This window comes from Ceratotherium simum, chromosome 9 (genome assembly GCF_057802395.1).
Source record: "Ceratotherium simum simum isolate JZ-2026a chromosome 9, ASM5780239v1, whole genome shotgun sequence".
NCBI classification, from domain to species: domain Eukaryota; kingdom Metazoa; phylum Chordata; class Mammalia; order Perissodactyla; family Rhinocerotidae; genus Ceratotherium; species Ceratotherium simum.
The window spans coordinates 42,381,561-42,403,848 of NC_141908.1; the positions used below are offsets into that span (position 1 = coordinate 42,381,561).

Below are 22,288 nucleotides of genomic sequence, written 5' to 3' on the forward strand. Positions count from 1 at the left end.
GTCCATAAATTCAACTGTAGTAATTGTATTACGGTGGAAAATGGGCACAGACTCCAGAGAAAAACAAGAACAACTTGAAGTTGAATCTGTTTTGACAAGGTCCCTGGCTTGGTGATCTTGGACAAGGTTTTACTGTGTTGAGTTTGTCTCATTATTTTACAGATGAGAAGACTGTGGCCCAGAGATGTTAAAAGACTTTCTCTTGGTCACATGGCAATTTAGCTGGGGAGTAGGGACAAAACCTAGATTTCTTTTTATTCCCAACTAGTCCAAGACATTTTCCACAATACTATCCTATCTCAAAATGTCCGCTGAGAAGTTGATCTTTTGAGATATTGACATTCATAGTGTAACCATGACCTCACTTTTATATCAGGCAAGAAATATTAATTTCTTATATTTGTTAAAATCATATTCACTGTCCTCATTAATTCTAATTAGGATTTTGGTGCTGGTATGAATAGCTAAAATTGTGATCTGTAACAGTTGGGACAGGCTAAATTATGTTAGAAAAAATATCTTACAATCTCAATAACTTAAAATCACAAAGGCTTATTTGTGGCTCATGATACATTCCATCATGGAGGACATGATACACATCTGTTCTTTGTAGTTACTTAGAGACTCCTGCTGATAGAGTAGCCTCCGTATTGAACATTGCTTATCCTGGCAATTAAATACTCCAGTCTGGAAGTGATACACATAATTTCTGCTCACAATTCATTGTCCAGAACTAGTCAACAGTTACACAGCCTCAGTTAAAAGAGAGCTAGGTAGTGATTTCCTACTTTTTACTAGGAAAAGAGGGAGAACTAGTATAGTTCATGAACAATACTAATGACCATCACATGATTTATGAAGTATTATGGCCCTGTTAAGGGCTGAAAAACATTAAGAATCACTAATATGAAAAATTCCCAACTGGGTAGACAAAAATACTCTATAAAATTGCCAGCACTGAAGAGATACTGTCAGTAATTTGGGGCTTAAATGTAAGTTTTTTCAACCTTCCAATGTTCTGTAAATTTATCATAGGCATAGTTACTCTTCCCTTTTTGTGAACTCTCGGCAGGCACGGCTCTTCTTCCCTATTGGTTTCCTTTTCACTTCCTGACAGCTTTTTGCTTGCTGAACACTGAGGACAGATCCATTGCTGTCTTTATCTTTCTTGGAACTCTGCACGTTAATCCTTCTGACTAGCCCTTTTGGTTAGTTATTTTTGGCAGATCCACTGATTCCTTAACTAGTTACTGCAACATATTTGTCCTCTGTTCAAATTGGATCATTTGGTTACATACAACAGTAATATAATATATAGATAATTTGAGTAATGTTGCATGGAAAGAGGAAGTTAGGGCAAAAATGACTAAGGAGAGAAGGAACGAGGAAAATGGTAGGGAATACGAGGAGGAAAGGTGATTTAGGCTAGGATTCATTAGAAATGGTGGAATTAAACTGGTCATCTATTAAGATTAGAGGGCAAGTCCCTAAAAGAATAAGAGCTTTAGTGCTTGTGCCAGAGCAGTAAAATCATTGGTTTCTCTTTATTCCTTCCATTTATCTTACTTAGAAACAATCTCAGATATTACTATTCATTTCACTCCAAGAAGGCAGTGGTCTCCCATTTGGCACCATGATATCACGGTTCTTCTCCTGTTCTCTATCTCTGGCTTCCCGCCAGAGGCCCAGGAAGTGGGGGCTGAGCCCAGTTCTTATAGTCCCCAGGAAGTGATTACAATCACCATATTTCACTCAAAGAAGCCTAATGAGTATTTTTTCTATAAAATAGGCCCCAAATTATACTAGCCTCCCTAAAAATCAAATGGAAAAATTATCAAGAGACTCAAATATTCAGATTTAAGGTCCTGCCACTACAGAAAAATGAGTATTCTTTCATTTTCTTTTGCATGTTTTTTAATTACCATTATCTCTCCATGCAGTATACTCTCTTTATTAGTTCTACAACAGATTCACTGGGACCACTGATTAAACATTTATTTTAAAATATTTTTTGAGAGCTAGACAAACTAGTAAAAATAAAATTTGAATTTGTATTTGTTTCCAGTATATCTTTCAATGACAGAAAAAATGCTTGTTAAATGGAATTAAAATGAAATAAACCAAATGACTTGGACTAGCTTTTACTTACTTCCAAAACCCGTGAAACCAAGAAGCAATGTATCTTTTTATTTCTACCTTTTCTTTTTGGGATAAAGAGTCATTCATCTATAATATAGTATTCAATGTGCTGATAATATTTATCTGTGTAGGTGGTTGAAGTTTGAAGAAGATGTGGAAGACGGAGGAGAAAGGTGGAGCAAGCCTTATGTGGCTACACTTTCATTGCACAGCTTGTTTGAGTTGAGAAGCTGTATTTTGAATGGAACTGTGTTGCTGGACATGCATGCCAACACTTTAGAAGAAATTGCAGGTGTGTCTTTTTTTCCCTGTAGTCTATTTCACTCTCATGGGTACAGTTGATTTTTGTTATTCCCTTTTCCTTATAATTCTCTACATGTGTAACTTCTGAAAAATTAATTCTCATGATCAATGTATGAGACCTGAAGAATGATTTTCTCCTTCGCCTTTTTTTAAGGTAAAAGAAGTCGAATCTCAGAGAAATATGGTCTAAGTTGTCAGTGGCAAGTCTAGAATAAGAACCTAGATGTCCTGACTCCCATTTAGTATTTATTGTTTTTCACTGTCATATTTAATTAGATTGTCACCATTAGAAAATTGAAGGAAAAGAACTTCATAAAGCTAGAGACTGATTATTTCAACATTCAAATACATGAAATAACCAAATGAAAAAATTTCAAAAAATGGGAAAAATGTTAGTTTAGAATAGAACAGAAAGGTATGACTATTTTTTAAAAACTGAATTAAAACTCTTGAATTCCAGAGGATACCACTTCCTCTGGAAGTGATGCAGTTGAGATTAGTTTATAATTTAACACTATGACTAGCCCTGGGATGAATGATTTGTATTAGAAGCCTAGTGTGGCTGTATAACACAGGCAGTTACATTTAGGAAGCATCTTACTGTTACTCTAGAAATGGAGGCAAAGAATTCCTGTATCTTTTGATCTGGAAGACAAACACATTTTGGTAAAAAAATAATACAAAAACACAGAAATGAAATTTGTAAGAGCATAAATGAAATGATTAATGGAGGTTTTAAAACTAAAAACCAAGCAAGGACTCAGGCAGTTTTTAGAAATTTCTATCTTGGAAAAAAAAATAAAAGCAATTTCATGTAGAATTTATTTGTGAAGTGGAAAGACTAAAGGGAGACTTCAATGTCTTAATTATATTGAAGAGAAGGAAAAAAAAGCAACCAAAACTCTATGTGTGTTTTTTGACCACATAAGTGAGAGACAATTGTATTAGAAAAATAACATACCTAATTTAATCTTCAGAACAGCCTCATGAAGTGTCATTCGAATTTTTCAATGAGAAAATAGAAACTCTGAAACTTTCATAGCCAAGGGCCTCTGACTTTAAAGCCTGTGTTCCTTCTGTTTCACCACAACTACCATCTGAAGAAAGAAATGGCTTGAAGTGGCTGTAGCTCAAATTTTAATGGCAGTTTGATTACTTTAAATATCATTTATTTGGTCGTTGGTACTTATAGGCATGCATACACTGCGATATGTGTGAAAAGAAAAGTAAGTATGGAAAGATATCTTGGCTCACAATATTAAGCAAAAACAAAAAAATGAGAAAGATAAGCCTTCCTCCTCTAAGTTTCATACAATACGTATAAAGAGGTTAGCCTTTAAAACCCATAACTAGAGCCTAAAAGACCGTATAAAGTTAAATACAGTATAGCTTTCAGAAGAACACAGCATACAGTAAGAAGTCACACCAAATGAAGACAAAGAGAATGGTTAACTTAGAAATTATCAAACTTCCTGAGAATGCTGGAATCGCAGCTATCCAACTCAATTTCTTAGCTTTACGTTATCGAGTCCCACTGATACCCAATAAACATTTTTATGTTTTAATTAATAATCAAATGACTGGGCTTTTCACAGTACTTTGCAGTTTAGGAAGCTCTTTTTAGTAATTCTACACTATCTTTTTTGATACTCAAAACAAACTTGGGGCTTAGAGTTATTATTGTTATCCTTACTTCATAAATAAAGAAACTGAGATTCAGAAGGTTAAAGGTCTTGCCCAAAATAAGGAGTTTATTTCTGCTACTTACGTCAGTAATGGCATTACCTTTGAAAATGGATTAATCCAAATGAGTTTGGGTTTGGCTACATATAATGAAGCTGTCAAATTCCTCAACCTGGCAAAATCAGCCTCAGAAAATACCCTTCATAGTTTTACCAGGCTTTACATTTTTTTAAAGCATGTAATTTCTAATGCTTTCTTTAGGAATTTGTTCCTACCAGGAAATCTTCTCCCATTAATTTGACTAAAACTCTGTTGTTCATTTTATCAGCTCAGCTCTGTGTTATTATTTAAATTTTGCTTCCTTTCCCTAACCTGCCCTCTTCCCCAAGCTCAATACTGTAGAATATGTGAAGTTTCTTATCTGTGTTAAATCTAGCTTTTTAAAGCAAATTGCATTTTCTAAGTCTAACCTTACAAATGAAAGTAGTTCAGTGGAAGTCTCAGTACCCCAGATAGCTTTTTAGTGTTCTTTCTGCTCTTCTAATTAGTCTGTATCTTTCTGTCTCCAAAGTAGCTCAACTTGAATGTCTCATTTTCAGTGTAGAGCGGTTTGTAAAATGCCATTCAGAAGACGTCAGTAGTTTAGAGCTGACACCACCTAGAAAAATATGATTACAAATACTTGTGTTGATCATTACTACTTAGATTCCTTTTCAATTATTAATGAAGAGATTCCCCCTCTTAGAGTAATTTTAATTTGACTTATTTAATCAAAAGGTATTTATTTCTGCCCTTAATAAAATCTCATTAAAACATTTTCTCCCTATGGGTTGTAATTATTTTCTTATTGTTTACTTACTGCTATTTTTACTTTGTGACAATTGAACTGTATTACAAAGTGTGCAATAAATAAGTATGCTTTACATTTGTGTTGTGTGTGAGGAAGGTTAGCCCTGAGCTAACATCTGTTGCCAATCCTCCTCTTTTTGCTGAGGAGGATTGGCCGTGGGCTAACATCCGTGCCCGTCTTCCTCTACTTTATATGTTTGACACCTGCCATCCCATGGCTTGATAAGCGGTGCCAGTGTCCGCGCCTGGGATCCGAACCCACGAACCCCTGGCTGCTGAAGCGGGGCACGCAAACTTAACCACTACGCCACTGGTCCGGTCCCTGCTTTACATTTTTAAGACTTCTAACTTCGTGGAATATTTTCATATGCAATATTATATTTTATTATCACAGCAACCTTATGAAGTAGGAAGGAGGCTATTTCCCCCATTTTATAAACAGATAAACAGAAAGTGATATCTCACAGGTGACACTTGCAGAGATGGGAATCATTTCTTTTGATTAACCTATGATCATAATCATAAATTTTGTTTTATTCTATTTCCTGATAATTTGTGACCATAGTGATTAACAATAAGTCCTGGAACTTTTTCTTCACCCCTTATTTATCATATTTTTCTATGAGTTAGGCAGTTGCTAACGTATTAGTCACTAGTTTTAATTTTCCAAAAGCTACATATAATAGTTTATCTTTAAAGGCTGCAAACCCTAGTACTTTGCAAATGCACAGGCTCTGCAGCATTAATGTTTTCTAGACATTTCCTAGTAGAGGAATATGGCCTAGATATTGTTTTAGAATGATCAGGATTTTTATATCAGTGTTCTGATATGTTTTTAATAGACTCTTAGGTAATTCTTTAAAGAGATTTTTGTAGACTTAGCAGGAGAAAATCCCATTTGTATCTGGCAGGTCTGTCAAGAATTTCTGGTATAATTAAAGTAGGATTTTCTTTTGAATAAAGTTAATTTAAAAATGTCTATTTGCTAATGTTTCAGGGAACTCAGAATGAATTTAAACTTCTTCCTTCAAAATATTACTTAACCTTTTCAAATCCAAAATTCTCCAGATGTATTTTCTTACCACAGTTTATTCTGATATGGAGATTAATTGTATTAAAATGCTTCTTAATTATATTCATATAAATTACGGGCAATTTTATGGTCTATGTTAATCTCTTTGAAATTCAGCACTGTAAAGATTAACAATGGAAATGTTCTCTCTGCAGTGTGTATACTTTAACCTAATTTTATCAATGACAGTAAGAAATTAAAACCAAAGCAAAGTTAGTACCATGGATAGATTGTCAATCATAGCTCTCAACACATCAAAATAACTTTTGTTGTTTAAAATCTTCCATTGAAGGAAAAAATTCATAGTTTGCTTTACTGGATGTAATCTACAGATTTGGGAGTATGGGAGTAGCCAAATATTTTTTAACAGGCCTACACTATTACCATCCTTGGTCTGGGAAGTAAGTATTCTTATGGTAGTTTACATTTTTAGTACACACACTCCTGTTAGTGCTGTCAACCACACTGTAGCATTTAGACTCCTCCTACTCTCCCACTCCTCTCCCAGCATCTTTTAAGGTTAAGACAATGGGTTTTTAAGGCAAAGCATTTATATGATAATCTTTAAAGAGGCAGAGATTTATGTAGAATCTGTAAAATCTCACGGTCTCTGGAAGCTTTCATTCAGTAGTCAAGATGGATTGATCGTGATAAAATAATTGACTAATTAGGATGAAAAATAATTTTTCATTTTCTGAGGCCCTTTTACACAAATACTACTAGTTTTTCCAGAGCCTGCTTAGTGCTCAAAGAGGGTGACCTATTTATCCTTTTCTTCCTGCTTTTCTTATCATTCAGATCCTGGCATTGTGCTTTGGCAGGCTAGACTGTATTATTTAGGCATCACAGCCTGCTGAGATTGTAGGACTTGACTCTGGGCCCAAAGCCATTATGGTCCATTATCCTTTCCTACTGTTCAAGGTTCGTACCAATATATATTATAGTGATGAAGAGAACAATGTAAGTGATTAGTGAATCAGCCTCCCTTTGGTACTTAAATCTCACCTCAGCATAAGTTATATTCTTAAGCAAGATGATTAACTTTTCCAGTTCATTAAGATATTATTTGATGCAGTTATACCTCAAAGGAGTTTACTGTGTGTTTCTGTGTGACTAATGAGCAGATGAGTGGAGTTTTTTTTTTTTCTATTTATTTTCTCTTATGTAACTGTTTCAAATAAAGACTTTATCTCTGAAAAACTGTGAAGCTAGTGACTTACGAGTTTTTGTAGTGCTCAAGCCTGGAAAGACTATGCTTTGATAGGAATTAAAAATCATAACTATGTGCTTGGTTTATTATATGATTCATTTTAATTCTGATTAGAATCTGAAGATACATATCATGGCTTACAAATGAAATTGCCTTTCATTTGGTATCCTTTTGGCATTTTAATAACCTACTTTACAACTCATATTATGAAGTGTATAATGCATATTTTATTACATTTTCCCATGTTAGCAAGGTTTCAGTGTAAAGTCACGTATGTCGACAATTGAGCATTTCCTTTATTTCAAATTAATCCAGGGTATTATAACTACTGATCTCCAAAGAACTGAGATATAGGTTTAAATATTCTACACTATCATACATTTTCAGATTTGGAAGGAACTTTGAAGATAATTACGGTGGACATTATGGCTGACTCCCAAACATGCATTCTATCTCTTTCCATTGTAAATAGCAGTGTTAAAGCAAAAGTTTAGCAAATTATACTCTGTGTGCAAATATAGCCCACTACCTGATTTTGTCAGGCTTATGAGCTAAGAATGGTTATTACATTTTACATGATTGAGAAAATAATGAAAAGAAGATTAATATTTTACAACATGAAAATTATATGAAATTCAAATTTTAGTGTCCATAAAAAAGTTTCATTGAAGTACAACCATGTCATTTGTGTACATGTTGTCCATGGCTGCTTTCATGCTGTAAAGACAGAGTTGGGTAGTTGTGGCGGAGATTGTATGGCCTACAAAGCCTAGAATATTTATCGTCTGGCCCATTACAGAAAAACTTTGTCTACCTCTGGTTTAGAGAATTGACTTCAGAGTGAAGGGCAGTTCTTGATTAATCTAAGCCAATCACGTGGGTCCCATCTCCTGTGTCAGTGACTGGCTCAGCATAGGCAGGGCTATGTCAGTTGGACTTAAGAGAATTTTCCTGGACAGGGGAAAAAGAACTTTTCTTTTAAGAGAAAGTCACAAAAAGGCAAAGAATCTATGGAATTGAATAAAGATATGTATTTCCTTGTTGCTGGTGGTAGCCACCTTATGACCATAAGAAAAAATCAACCCGAGGGGGAAGCTGACAAAATCACAAAGAAATAGAATTGAATCCAGCCTAACTTTGATCTTTCTGTTATGTGAACCAATGAAATTCATCATTTTAGATAGTTTGATCTGGCTTTTCTGTTATTGATGAACCTAACTTTGCCTCCACTTGATATACTATACAGATGAATATATTAAAACCACTACAAAATTCAAACCAAGGTCCCATAGCCTACTTAATGAAAATTGCAGAGAAAATCTTGTCCTGGGAAATATTTAGTGAGGGCCTCAATATTCCAATCAGTGCGTTAGGTGCCTTATATCCTTAGTCCTGGCAACAACATATGAGACAGATATTATCTCCATCTTACAAATAAGAACCCTGAGCTTATTCAGCCTTACAAGGTCACACAGCTAGAATGTGGTAGGGACCCGAGTCTGTTTTCCTAGTCCATTTCCCTTTCACACTGAAGGAATACATTATAAGGGAGAATTCTGTTAATTTTCAAATCTTCGGTGTACTCAGCAGGGCAGTGGAAGGCAATTCATTGTGATCTACTTGCTTTACATAAGAAGTTAGTGCCTCAAAAAATCAAAAAGAGTTACTATTTGATGATCTGAAAGTAGGTTAATTACACTGAGGTTTATTGAGGTGATCTTTGTATTACCAAGAAACTTAAAATGCCTTTACTCATCTACTTATTTTGTAGGCATTTCTGACACTATATATGGTAAATATCAGTCTGCTTAATTATAGCCTTCTGAAATCTCACCTTTTATTCTTTGTTTTATGGTTATAGAAGACATTTTAAAAATAAAAACATTTTTAAGGAAAGTTCGAGAGGACTGACTTTATAACATTGTGGAAGAGTTGTGTTTAATCTCTAAATGCAACCAACTAAATAGCTGCCTAAGCCGCCTTGAGTCAGATTTTTACAGATCGACTTTTGTTCACTTAAAGAGGAAACATAGAAATTATTCTCTACTAAAAAAGGGAGAAAAACCGTATTGAAATATAAAAATGAAACCACTTTCCAATTTTGAGCATACTAATTCTATTGGTATTACCTCTGATAGATTCCCTACCATCAGTGTGAATAATGGAGACATAAAGCACTTTGTTCTCAATACAGCTATGTCCATTTGAAAAATAATAATCTATAAGATGATTACATATTTAAAATTGAATGGTTTATAAAGAAAATTTTCTCAAGTCTTTCTTGTGCAACATTGTAAGATAATACTTAGAGTTTTTTAAAGCAATTCATTCCTATCTTAAGATGAGTAATATTACCTAGGGTATGTATATTTCAACCCAGTGGTTCAGTGCTGGCACACCATAGGAAAGCTATGCTAATCTTCTCTCTTCCTTCCCTCTTCAGATATGGTCCTTGACCAGCAAGTGAGCTCAGGTCAACTCAATGAGGACATACGCCACAGGGTCCATGAGGCACTGATGAAACAGCATCACCACCAGAATCAGAAAAAACTCACCAATAGAATTCCCATTGTTCGTTCCTTTGCTGATATTGGCAAAAAACAATCAGAACCAAATTCCATGGATAAAAATGGTAAATGTTTCTTTATTGTACTCTTTATGTTTATTATAGGTGTCTGAAATATCAAAGTGCTTCTAAATCCTTTAAAATATATTTTAGTTGAAAGTGATCTATTGAAATTTAGATTGTTGTAGTAGAATTGCTTCTTTTCATATGCTTATAGCCTTATTATCAAGCATCAAACTGCAGAAATTTTAACAAAGGATTTAAATTTCCTGACAGGCTCATGAAAGAATGCAAGGGAAATTTTTATGTAATAAGAAGTTACAGACGCAAATGCGGCAAACATAAACTGTGCATCAATGCATCCCAAACAAGGTCCTAGTCTTTGTCCCATAGCTTGAGAATGTAATGCAATGCTTTTGACTTATGGGCTTGTAGTTAAAATGAATAGTGATTACCATTTAGTGTTTGTGGAAAGAAAGATACTGGTTTCATGTTGCTCATAGTCAACAAATTTCATTAGAGATTACATTTGAAATGACTGGCTAGTGCATTGCCGGTGGCTCTACATGTATTAAGCCTCATTTCCAGTTCATGGGCCCATTGCTCTTTGCAGTGCTGCGTCTTCAACATCTGTGGAGCCACCACACTTACCATCTTCACACACCAACATAGAGGACACCAACCATTGTTCTCTAGCAATCATAACTTACTCCTTATGGTTTATGCTTCAGACTGTTTTATCCTTCCTATGTATTTTGTTCTCTCCCGGCATCCATTTGACCATTATTTACACTAAGGAAGTTGCTTAGGAATCTCTTATCATCCGTTCTTTCCGTTAGCCTTGTGAAGTAAATGAAGTTATCATGAGGATGATATGAATTTGTTAAACTTCCATCAACTATACAATTCCCAGTTTTAGAAGATAAAAATTAATGAAAAGTAATTTTAACTGCTTTACTAGAAAGACTCTGATTTCCACAAATGACTAAAGCATATATATTGACAGCATAGGATGTCTTATGTAATTTCACCACTATTTTCAAAAGCTTAAATACGAGTGCATTAAAATAAGTTTTCTCCAGACTTTGCTTTATGTGGGAATTTTTACCAGTTTTCATACTACCGAATCAAATATACAAAAACAAATAGAAGACATGCTTTTAATAAATCAATGAAGATGCTTAGATATACTATTGTCTCAGAACGTAGAACCAGTTCTTAATGGCAAAATGAGTTTTTAAATACTCATTTGATTTTTTAAAGACCTTTCAATACTGAATGTAAGTCATTGTCGCTGTATAGAAAAGTCTGTAGTTGTGCATGTTAAGTTCAATAAAAGTATTATGAGTACTTTATGGTATATATCAACTTGTATTTGTAGATTCCACTGAACATTTTGAGAATTTATAACTTGCTTTGAATCACATCATATATTTAAAATATATTCATATTCTAAATCACAATTTGCTTTAAAATGTTATACATGAAAATGACAAAATGAAGCTTTTATATTCTGAGACTTATTATAAATGTAGTACTTTGATTATGCTTACAATACTAGTATTTATTTGGTATTGATGATATTAACAAAACAGACTCATATTTATTAATTTTGACTATGGGCTGATGTCTATGTGATTCCAAAGACCATATTAAAATATTTCTTTGAACTAGCTCTCTATGAAAGCAAGAACATTTAAAAAAAATAAACTTCTGCCTTAATTTCATTACTTTTACTGGAAATCAGACAATAAAATATATGTCCATAAGAAGGATATGTGTTTATTCAAAGATGTAAGGATCTTGGGTTGTGAACTAGCCATAATTTATATCTCAAATTTCACTGGGGATAATGTTTACTATAAAATGATTTTATTGCATTTTGTTTTTGGAGGGAGGAGGGTACTGAATTTTCTGGATAAATCACTGATTGTAATATCATGTAGACTGAGACACACTATTTGTTATTGCTTTAAACTTCTGTTAAACCTAAGAAGACAGGATAGAATTATAGCTTTTAATAACAAGTCTACATATAGATAGATATAGATACAAAGTTTTCTGAGAGCCTGCTTTTTGTCTAATTCAGGCAAATACTTAGTTTCTCAGAAAACTAGGATGTGAGTAGTTCTGAAATGATTCTGTCACCATCTGTACAATCAGCCTTTATCTGAACACATACAAATCCTTTTGAGGCATACATTAGTGTAATAAAAACTTGGAAACATTTCTAATAAGATTCATATATCCAATTAAGTATTGTTGTGGAGTGTGCTGTCAGAAGTGGTTTTCTAAGCCTGGGCTTATAACACCTCCCCGTGACTTTGTTTTTCTTCCTCACACACTTTGCATAATTATGTGTGTTGAGAATTCTGAAAATGTGTATAGACTTCACCAATTTAGAAATAAACCTCCTATCCAGAAGTGAAAAAAAGTGTGAAAGACCTTTATTACTAAGGTTCTCAATCTACTTACAAACTCAAAAAACTGACAAACTCTAGATAAACAAACAAATCGAAATTCATAGCTGTAAATATAGATTTGACATTCTGTTCCAAAATATGCAATAGAGATTTAATTTTTTTGTGCAGTAGTACAGAGAGATGCAAAAGGATTTCAAGACATCCAAAAGGGTAAAAATAATATTCTTATTTTTTTCAAAAAACTCTTTAGTAAAGTATTTCATGTAAAAAGATTGACTTTTTTCTTTTAAGATTATAGAATAGGAATTAGAGTGAGAATTTTCTAGAAATTTGAAAACAAAACATTTTTCTTCCTAAGCATAGGGATAGAAATAAGCCCCTTCTTATTTAATATACTTTTACTTTAGAGGCAAAACAATTGAAATTCCCTCAAAAACAAACTGATGCTTACATAAAGTAATCTGAGAGAGTCATGTAGAATAAAGTTTCTACTTCCTTAATTGACTTCATTGAGCATGCTACCTTGGAAGTGGTCCCAAGGGTAAACATTTAGACGTTTCAATCTGAATTTCCAATGTGGATCTTTCCCATTGTATAGGTTAGAGTTACAAGATAGTGATTTCCATGCTCCTTTCCTCCCCAAGTCTGCACTATTTTGCTTACAACTTTTTAGTGATTTGTGATAATTTGTCAATCTCATCTCCAAATACACTAGCTTTACTTTTTTGTATAATTTTTTTCTTGGTGTTCTGCACATTCTCTTAAGGGCTGAGATGCAGGATGCTATGGATTCACCATGCATTTTTAATGCCACCATGCTGTGTTTAACTTTCACTTTTCATTAAGCATCAAAACTGTGAGAATTAAATGTCTGATTCTGATGTTTCAATAAAAAGTGACAGTTACATTTGGCAAAACAACAGTAAAAAATAATAGAAAAAAAATAATATCTTCCTTAACATTAGAACCCTGAAAATGATATGGATGGAAAGTACTCAAAATAAATATATCAAGAATATTTAAATAATTCCTTGAAACTACAAGGACTTTCTAAAAATAAAAATAAGACTTTTGTGTTAAATGATCTAGGAAGCAAAATTTATCAGTATTTATATTCATCATTTAGGTCATACATTCAATTACATTTTGAGACATTTGAATTAGAAATGTATTAAGAGATGTTATTACCCTGTGATAGCCTTTATATTTTAAAAAATAATTTAAGACTCTTACTTTCCTTAGGTGTAGGGTGTCTTCATTCCACTGTGTCCTTTACTAATAATTCTAACTTCATTCCTTTTCCTTCACATATCTTTCCTCCCTCCTATTCCGAATACTTTCCAGTTGTACCTTTTATTTAGGATCTCAAAAGGAGTTACAGAGCAGAAGGTCTCTGACTTACTGTCGAAACCACAGGTTATTGGAGAACATTTAGATTTGGAAGGATGGGATATAAGTTGACCCTTTAGGCCTGCATGGATTCCAGCCCTTAAAATAATGTACACATATGTATTGTGAATGATTTTTATTTATGGCTTTTGGAAATCAGTTTTATTGTTTTATAATTACTTCTTTTATAAATGCTGTACTTTTTATTTTCAGATGTATAATGTTTTTATGTGCATTTAAATATTTATATGCTTTCTTGTTTTTTAAATACTGGTGTGATCTCATAAGTAAGATACCAAGAGTTTAAAAATTTTCCCTCATAGTGTTCTACCTTTGAAGAAAAAAAAGCTAGAATAATAATTCTTGGAATTACTTGAGAGAAAACATATTAAGAGATTCACAGATGACAGAATTAAATGTTGTATAATAAAGGTATTTTCCATTGTTCCAAAAAAATCAAGATGACATTGTTGACACAACTGATGGGTCTGTTCAGAAGCTGTGTTGTTGCTACTGAGTTCTGGAATGTCAAGACTAGATCTTAACAACAAAAATATTTCTAGTATGATGTGTTTAAATTTGTTATTTCTTATATTACATTAATTATTGTCAGTCATACTAATTTTTCTCTAAGTTTAATTATGTGCATACTTCTCATGTTTTTGAAGTGTAGCTCACCTAATCAACATTTTCTAAGTATTTAGCCTTTCTTTCTTCATGTTTTCTATTCCCATGAATAAATGTATTGCTACACATGTATGTAACTTTGTCATTCATCTTTATATTTCTTTATTTTGCTCTGTCTTGTGTCTGTCTCTAACAGGCTCATCTCATCTCTGTACCTCCCTCATCTCCTACCCTTTGGGTACTGTAAATGCGTTGAAGGTTTCTGAGGTAGTGTAAACCAGCTTGGTTTCTAGGTTAATAGTATGGTACCTCCATGTCTTCATCCCAGTTTCCTTCTATTACACATGATTTTCAGTGGATTAAACAGAAGCAAATAATGATATACTTGTGATATATTATTCTATTGATTTGAATTTGGCCAAATAGAAATTTAAAAGCTGCTGTTTTACAACGCTTATGTACATATTTTAAAGAAAAAGAATAGGTAAGGACTTAAATGAGTTAATATAATACTTAACAGATTTTTTGAGAACATATTTTATAGTTGTGTTTTAATAATGAGATGCTTTAATGATACTGACTTAAAGTAAAAAATTACTACTTTTTGACGTAATCTCATGTTCTTCCCCCACAACTTTATGATGAGGGAAATGACTATGCCAGTCTCACAATGGACTTAGTGAAAAATTTATGGAGTAACAAGCAGAAAGGCACAGCTTCCATTTTCTAGTTAGTAGTCATTTGAATTACTCTCAATTTTTTCCTATGCTTGCCCTACATCTTTTATGATGTACCTTGGAAAAATACATGGTCTATAATAACGTTTTTTCTGACTGATATGTATGTGATCCCTACATGGAGGTCCAGAGGAAAAAATGAGTTCCTGACTTAAAGGAAAGTTAATTCAAACCATTGCTAATATGAATACTATATAAGATACACTTTAACTGGTAAGATGTATAACATGTATTAGAATTTTGGATTTAAGATGGTGAACTCTGAGTTTAAAAGGTTGGAAAAATAAACATATATGGTAAATATATAAGGATGATGTTAGGTTTCTCAAATGTTTACATTTAAATATTCATGGACACTTCCCAGTTAACGCTAATGATGCCCACTTTTCATCAGGCTTTGAATAATTTATCTTGAATGTAATAGGGTTACTGAGTTAATAAATGTCTCTTTTTTTTGGATAGTCATCTTCATGCCTCAAAATTATTTAGATATTATAATAACAGATGTGATTAAACATTGCAGTGACATTTACTTATAGGATATATTAATATGGACAGTGATCAGCAGGCAAAGTGAAGGTAATATAAAGAAATAGGCAAAAACATGTATGTTTACAAGCATGTGGAGTAGCGATTAGACAAATTCTCATAAACAATTAGAATTCATAAAGTTTCCACACATGTATGTGAGTGCTAAATCCTAACTTTATAATATTTTGTCCTGGAGGGGGAAATATCCTAGCAAATTCTTTGTTATTCTATTAGGAAATATATTCACTTCTGGTTGAAGGTAAAATCCTGTACCTGAATATTGTCACTGTATGAACTACTATTGTTTTAGCATCAGTGAGAAAATAAGGGATGCCCTTTCAAAACCTAAAGTTACTCATTCTTCTTATATAGTAGTATTTGAGTTAATGAAAGTCATTTTGAAATCCATCACCTTCTTCTGAAAGGCAGTAATAATTGGAATAAACTAAAGAAATCAGTGTTTAGACAAAGATTATAGTTGATAACAGAATTATAAAAGTTAATTTATGAGCTTTCTAGTAGTTCAATAGACTATAATTCATGTGTGGATTTTAGTTTTATGTATATAGATAGACATAGAAATAGATATATAGCAAATAAAATTTTAAGCTTTATTTAAATTCTTCTATTTTTTCAAAATAACCCAAAGCAAATTTGTCAGTTTAATTTTTAAATAATAATACCTATACATTTTTTTGTATTCTGCCAAGTTTTTAGATACTGCCTTGAAGATATATACATTTAGTGTGTATTGCTTCATTTTAACAAATTAATATATATACAGAGAAATAAGATTTTGAGTACTCTTTAAACTTGGGAGGACTTTTGATATATTAAATATATTTAATTACTAATATTTACTGCTATTATTTAACTATTAACTCTGAAATATAAGAGATATCAAATCTGTGGTTTATATTCCTACATCATAGGCTGGTAGTTTTTATGCTTTTTTTCCTGCATTAGCATACATTCTATGCACATGTCTAGAATCTAGAACTAGTAAGGAATTTCCTATCATCTAGTATGTCTCATGCTAATTAAATACTCTCCACTAGGTCATTATTCATATCACTTAAAATATTCATAGAAAATAGTTTTCAAATCCCTTTTTGATTATCAACTTTATAAGGTAATATTTTATAAAATTTTTATCATTTTAAAACAAGAATAACATAGAACAATAAATCTCAAAATATATTAATATTTACAAGAGGAAATACAAGTGCTGATGTTTTAAACATACCATATGAGCTGAGAGTAATTTATAAAATATTCTGCTTTTAAAATATATATATATGAAAACATAGGCTATTCAATTTCTTCAAATTTTAAATTACAGTGTATTTTCTATCCAATTAAATCTCTTCAAAGTTGATGGTTTTGCATTGGGTTGACTCTCTTTTTGTATGTGTTTGCTGAATGAATTAAATAATTGTTCTTCCGTGTAGTTTTATACCACATTAAATAAATTATTATAAGAAAGCAGATATATGTTTGTTTAATTTTTCCATGGCTTGAATTTCACCACTGAATTTTAAGAACATTCAGTAAATTTAGGTTTAAATATATCTAATGTTCTAACTCATGAAAATATGGAGAAATGATGTGAAACTGGTGATTGAAGACATCTGTTAGTTGCGCAAATGCATTATGTAAAAGGTTTTTTTAAAATAACAGTTATTATTTTGAGAATGATAAATTAAATGGCTGCTAATGAACAGTTCACAGTCATAGCTGCACATTGCGGTTAGAAATGGGAGAATGAAAATAATTGATGCAGCTTAAGTCTGTCGTTTCTCTAAAGTTTATATATCCCTTGGAATAGGCCATAATTAGAATTTGTGTGTGTGGTTTGAGGTGAATTTGCTTTAAACAATTATTTTTAAAATCTTTACCAAATATATTCTTTTACTTTGGTGAAAGTAGAGAAATATTTAAGTTCTAAAAGAATCTTAAGCCCATTACGTTCTGTCAATATAACAATTTTAAACCATAAAAAATTTTACCTATAATAAATGACCCCTGCCTGAGAGGCTTAATAGTTCCAAAAGCAAGATTATAGTAATATTTGAAAGTAAATTATTAGTGTTTGAAATCACACTTAGTAATTTCTAGGTAACAAAGAATAAGTGAGATTTCAGGAGAGAATTTAAAGAAAAGGTTTCATTTGTATATACGCTAGTAGTTTAGAGAAGTTCAGATAAGTACAGACGCAGTAATTGGAGAAGATGAGACTCAAGGTGAGCGTTGAATAAAGTTGAGATTTAGATGGGTAGAGAGAAGAGAGAGTATTCTTGTCTAAGACTATGAGAATAAGAGCAGTGTTTTAGAGTCATTAAGTTATGATCATAAATATAGTCACAGCTTCAAAGCTGGTTTATCATTACTCATTTCACAGCAAAAGTAACTAGTGAGAATAGGCAAAGATTAGGGGAGAGAAGAGATATATGTGAAATTAAGCAAACCTCATTAATTTTTGTCATTTAATTGCTAAATATGGGCCGATTTCAGGTAAGTTGTGATTGAAAAGAATGTTTCATATTTAGTGAATAATGGAAGCTAGCTATTGTCACATTCCTGGCTCTGTTTACTTAATATCATGATCTTCCCTATAATGAGGGAAAGATTGCAAAATAATTAAGTTGCTGGTTAGTGTTAATGGAAAACTGATACAATTCAAGTTTATTGATCTTTTCTCATGCAGACCAAGATCAGTATGCTTATGCGGTTGAATAGTGACAAGCATAAAATCATATGTGTGAGCTAAAGGCAGTTGTAACTGAAACTCTCATATAGAAATCTCTAAAAGTTATAGTCAAAGAATTTGTTCTCATTGGTTTGTTTTTTCAGATGCAACAGAAGCTAAACATATGCTGTGTACTTTTCAGATAAATATTTTTGCCCTTTTTAAAAAACTTTACATTTTAAGTTCTTCAGTCTGAGCTTAAATCATAATAGACGTCTATCTTGTCTTTCTCTCTCTAAATCATTAGTTCTGGATGAAATTTCGAAACCTATGATGTTTCAAAATCATGATTAGATTTAAATGTTTTTGTAAGTGATCTTTCTTGGTAAGGAAAAACTGTTTATTTGTGGTATTAATCTGAGAATTGATTTACATTTTCTTGACTAAATTCTCCCATTTCTACCTGTAACTGACAAATAAGAATATTTGTATTGATATAGATCTGTTTATATTGACCCTTCATGCTTACCTCATACACTCATTAAGAAATCTGTGTTAGTGTAGTTTAATTCATATTTCACTCAATATGTCTAGAATTATGTAAGTAATTGTTTGTATTCTGTAATAACAATCTCTTTTAGCAGGTCAGGTTGTTTCTCCTCAGTCTGCTCCAGCCTGTGTGGAAAATAAAAACGACGTGAGCAGAGAAAACAGCACTGTTGACTTTAGCAAGGTAAGCTTTTCTCCCTCTCATTTAAGTAAGCTGCTGAATTATTACTAGATATTACAACCCATTTTAAAAGGTGTTGACACAATTTTTTGCATGCATATTTTTTGTTTCTTAGCCATAGCTCAATATTGTTGTAGACAATGTTAGCATTTAAGTTCACATGTAACATTTTGCTTATTCACGAAACCAAACGTGTAAGCTTTATGCAGTCTTTAGGTTTCAGCCACTTGGTATGATGTATCTCTTCCAGTAAAAAGAATAACTAGACTTGACAGAGAATTTAACAGAAGTTTATTGTTTAAAACTTTTGCTAGTTTTCTTTCAAAATCATTTTTCCTCTATTTATGGAAAAGCAAATTTTAATAATAAAGCTTCATTGTTGTAATTCAAAGAAAGGCATTAATCTGAGGAAACACTGGAAGAAGATAGTAAGACTGAGCCGAGTTTTGAATAAAAACGTATTGGGGACAATTCAAATGAAATCATTTACTTGAATGTATTCTAAGAAAATGATGAGTCTGTGAAAATAATGTGATTTTGGTTAGCAAATTCCTGACATTGTACTCTTGTAGGCTACAGCAAACTTAACACTTGAACAGGAAAGAGGAGTTTCAATATTGACCAAAAGTAAAGAGAGTCAACAATTCTCTTTATCTGAGTGGCTGAAACAGTAGGAACTCAGAATGATTTTTTTTCATAAAGCACTTAGCCCTGGCAATGATTGTAACAGTGGGAGGAGGTGGGAATGGGAGGCAGCAGTAGAGGAAGATGCCTGCATCAAGAAAAGATTAATAGCAATCAGCTCCTTGTTGCTGTTTCAGAATCCCTCTGCCAATGCCTAAATGGTCTAGGTCTAGTCATGTGCATGCTCTCCCTCTGGTGCCTGGTGGAGTCTCTGTGGGAGCATGGTGTACCAGCTTAAGTCTGTTAATTGTGCGTGCAGGGACTGGGAGGCCAACAAAAGGGGCACACTAGTCCATGTGGGATGAAACAAAGGCATGAAAAAGGACCTCCACACCAGCAAGAGAGAGAGGTGAGGGCATACTCTGGCTATGTTTCTACAGTGGTTCAAAGCTCATTTCACTGTATGGAGGCGTGTGATTCAAATATTAAGCCAGGTCAAATGTATTCCATTTGCTACTCCAGAAAATATCCTTTTAAAGCATTACATCTTCATTCATCTGCTAGCTGGAATAAAATTGTTGCAAACTGCCATTTACTTAATTTCAGATATTCTTCATTTGAAATACTATCTTAAAAGCAGTGACATAAGAAATTGCTTACTTATTTATGCAGGCATTAACAGTATAACAAGGGCATATTTAACATTCTCAAAAACAATGATAATAAATCACATCTTTTCAAATAAATTACCTTTTAGCTTTTTTTTAAGGGTATAACCCTTTGACACTGAATTTTATATCTCCAGATCATTTTGCTTTTAGTTGTCTGACCTATCTTTGCAGCCTTCAAAAAATGCTTCATCACATTTGGAAGAAAATGAGTACTGCCAATTGGAGACAGTAGTCTTATCTTTAGGTCCTCCAAAACAATTAGAACTATAGAAGAGTGAAAAATAGATTTTCTTTCTTTTAATCCTTTTCTTCCTTATTGCATTTCCAATCACTCATCCATTCCATCTTTTAATAGGCAATTTAAATTTCTAGAGCCCTCTACTCAGTGCCAACCATCTATATTCCTCAGTCTTTTGTCCATAGCACGGCACATCAGAAAGAACATGGCTTTTGAGAAAGAGCCTTGCATCCTAACTCTAGCATTTAGAAGCTATCTGATCGTGGAGCAGTTCTCTGAACTTCAGCTTTCTCATTTGTAAAATAAGAATAATAATACCTATTTATAAATTTGTTGTGAAGATTAAATAAGATAATGTATAGAGAGAGCCTGGCAGAGTGCTGGGCATATAGTAGGTGTTCAAGAAAAGGTAGCTACTATTATTATTATTGTTGTTGTTATTAATAGTGTAAATGGTGTAAATAGTAGTGTCAAAAATAAATAGTAGACCAGAATTTAATGTTCTTTCTTCTCCACTGGATCTCTAGTGCCTTGAACACTGTTTGTTATGTATTTGTTGAATGAATCCTGTGAGATTCAAAATAATTTATGCCTTTAGTTCTGGAATTTTTTTGAAAAGCCAAGTAATACTTCTTCCTTGATAAGCTGAGAGGGCAGAGTAATAGAGTTTGGAAAGAACAAACGTGATCCATCATTATGGAAACAAACTTTAGTGCCAGGTTTTGCAGTACATGAGTTAAGGATTTTTAGCCTAATGATTTCAGTTTGGTAATGAATTTATCAAAGCTCAGCAAGTCTCCAGGTAACTTTGTCCATTTAAATATTTTAAGTTTTAATATGTAGATTCCAAACCCCAGCAGAATTTTGAGATGTTAGGGAAAAAAGAAAAAGTCTTTATTCATTTCATGTGACTTGATCCTATATTCTATCTACATTCAATCTACATACTTTTAACACTTCCAATGGATAGGCTCATCAAACTTACTCATTTAAGGAATGTTTTTGAGTTGTCAGGTTTTTGTTTCCTATAATGCTTTTGAAAAACAAATGTGTCAAAACACTATATCTCTTTGTTTTTTAAACTGACATGTAAAAGATAGCCAATTTAATTTTTTTGTGTGTGTGTGAGGAAGATCAGCCCTGAGCTAACATCTGTGCTCAATCCTCCTCTTTTTGCTGAGGAAGACCAGCTCTGAGCTAACGTCTATTGCCAATCTCCTCCTTTTTTTTTTCCCCAAAGCCCCAGTAGATGGTTGTATGTCATAGCTGCACATCCTTCTAGTTGCTGCATGTGGGACGCGGCCTCAGCATGGCCGGAGAAGAGGTGCGTCGGTGTGCGTCTGGGATCCGAACCCCGGGCGCCGGTAGGGGAGCCCGCACTTAACCGCTAAGCCACGGGGCCGGCCCGGCTATTTTAATATTTGCCAAACGTTGGTGGTATTTCTTTTATTTCAAATGACCCAAAGAAGCCTTCACATTCTTTTCTATGTAGAAAGAACTTTTTTCTGCATCTATCTTTAGTATGTGAAACATATTACAAAGTGTTGGATTATTAAATCCTAGAACTGTAGGAAACTTTAGAAATCTCCTCATTTAGAAGGTGAGAAAGCTGAATCCCAGAGAGATTAAGAGAGCCGTTCAAGATCACTGGCTGGTTAGTGTCACAACACCATTTCTCCCTGGAGAATCCCTATTAATTTTCTTATACTTTCTATAATGGGCTTAAGACTTAAACTTTCTCCCTAAAGTTCCGTCTGTATTCCCTTCACATCTCAGTGTGTGGCTTGTCCAGACCCTTGCAGTTCCA

At 33.0% G+C, this 22,288-nt stretch overlaps 1 protein-coding gene across 3 annotated transcripts in view; it reads left to right on the plus strand.

Annotated features, from left to right (window-relative positions):
* SLC4A10 (solute carrier family 4 member 10) overlaps positions 1 to 22,288 on the plus strand; it is a 210,272-nt gene that overhangs the window by 82,760 nt on the left and 105,224 nt on the right. Inside the window, exons 5-8 of one of the 3 annotated variants that reach the window (XM_087435291.1) lie at positions 2,271 to 2,431; positions 9,700 to 9,888; positions 18,860 to 18,951; positions 19,892 to 19,981. In XM_087435291.1, coding sequence (XP_087291417.1) covers positions 2,271 to 2,431; positions 9,700 to 9,888; positions 18,860 to 18,951; positions 19,892 to 19,981 — 532 coding nt within the window. Of the gene's footprint in view, positions 1 to 2,270; positions 2,432 to 9,699; positions 9,889 to 18,859; positions 18,952 to 19,891; positions 19,982 to 22,288 lie in introns of those variants that run through there. The other 2 variants (XM_087435292.1, XM_087435293.1) reach the window with 2 other exon arrangements.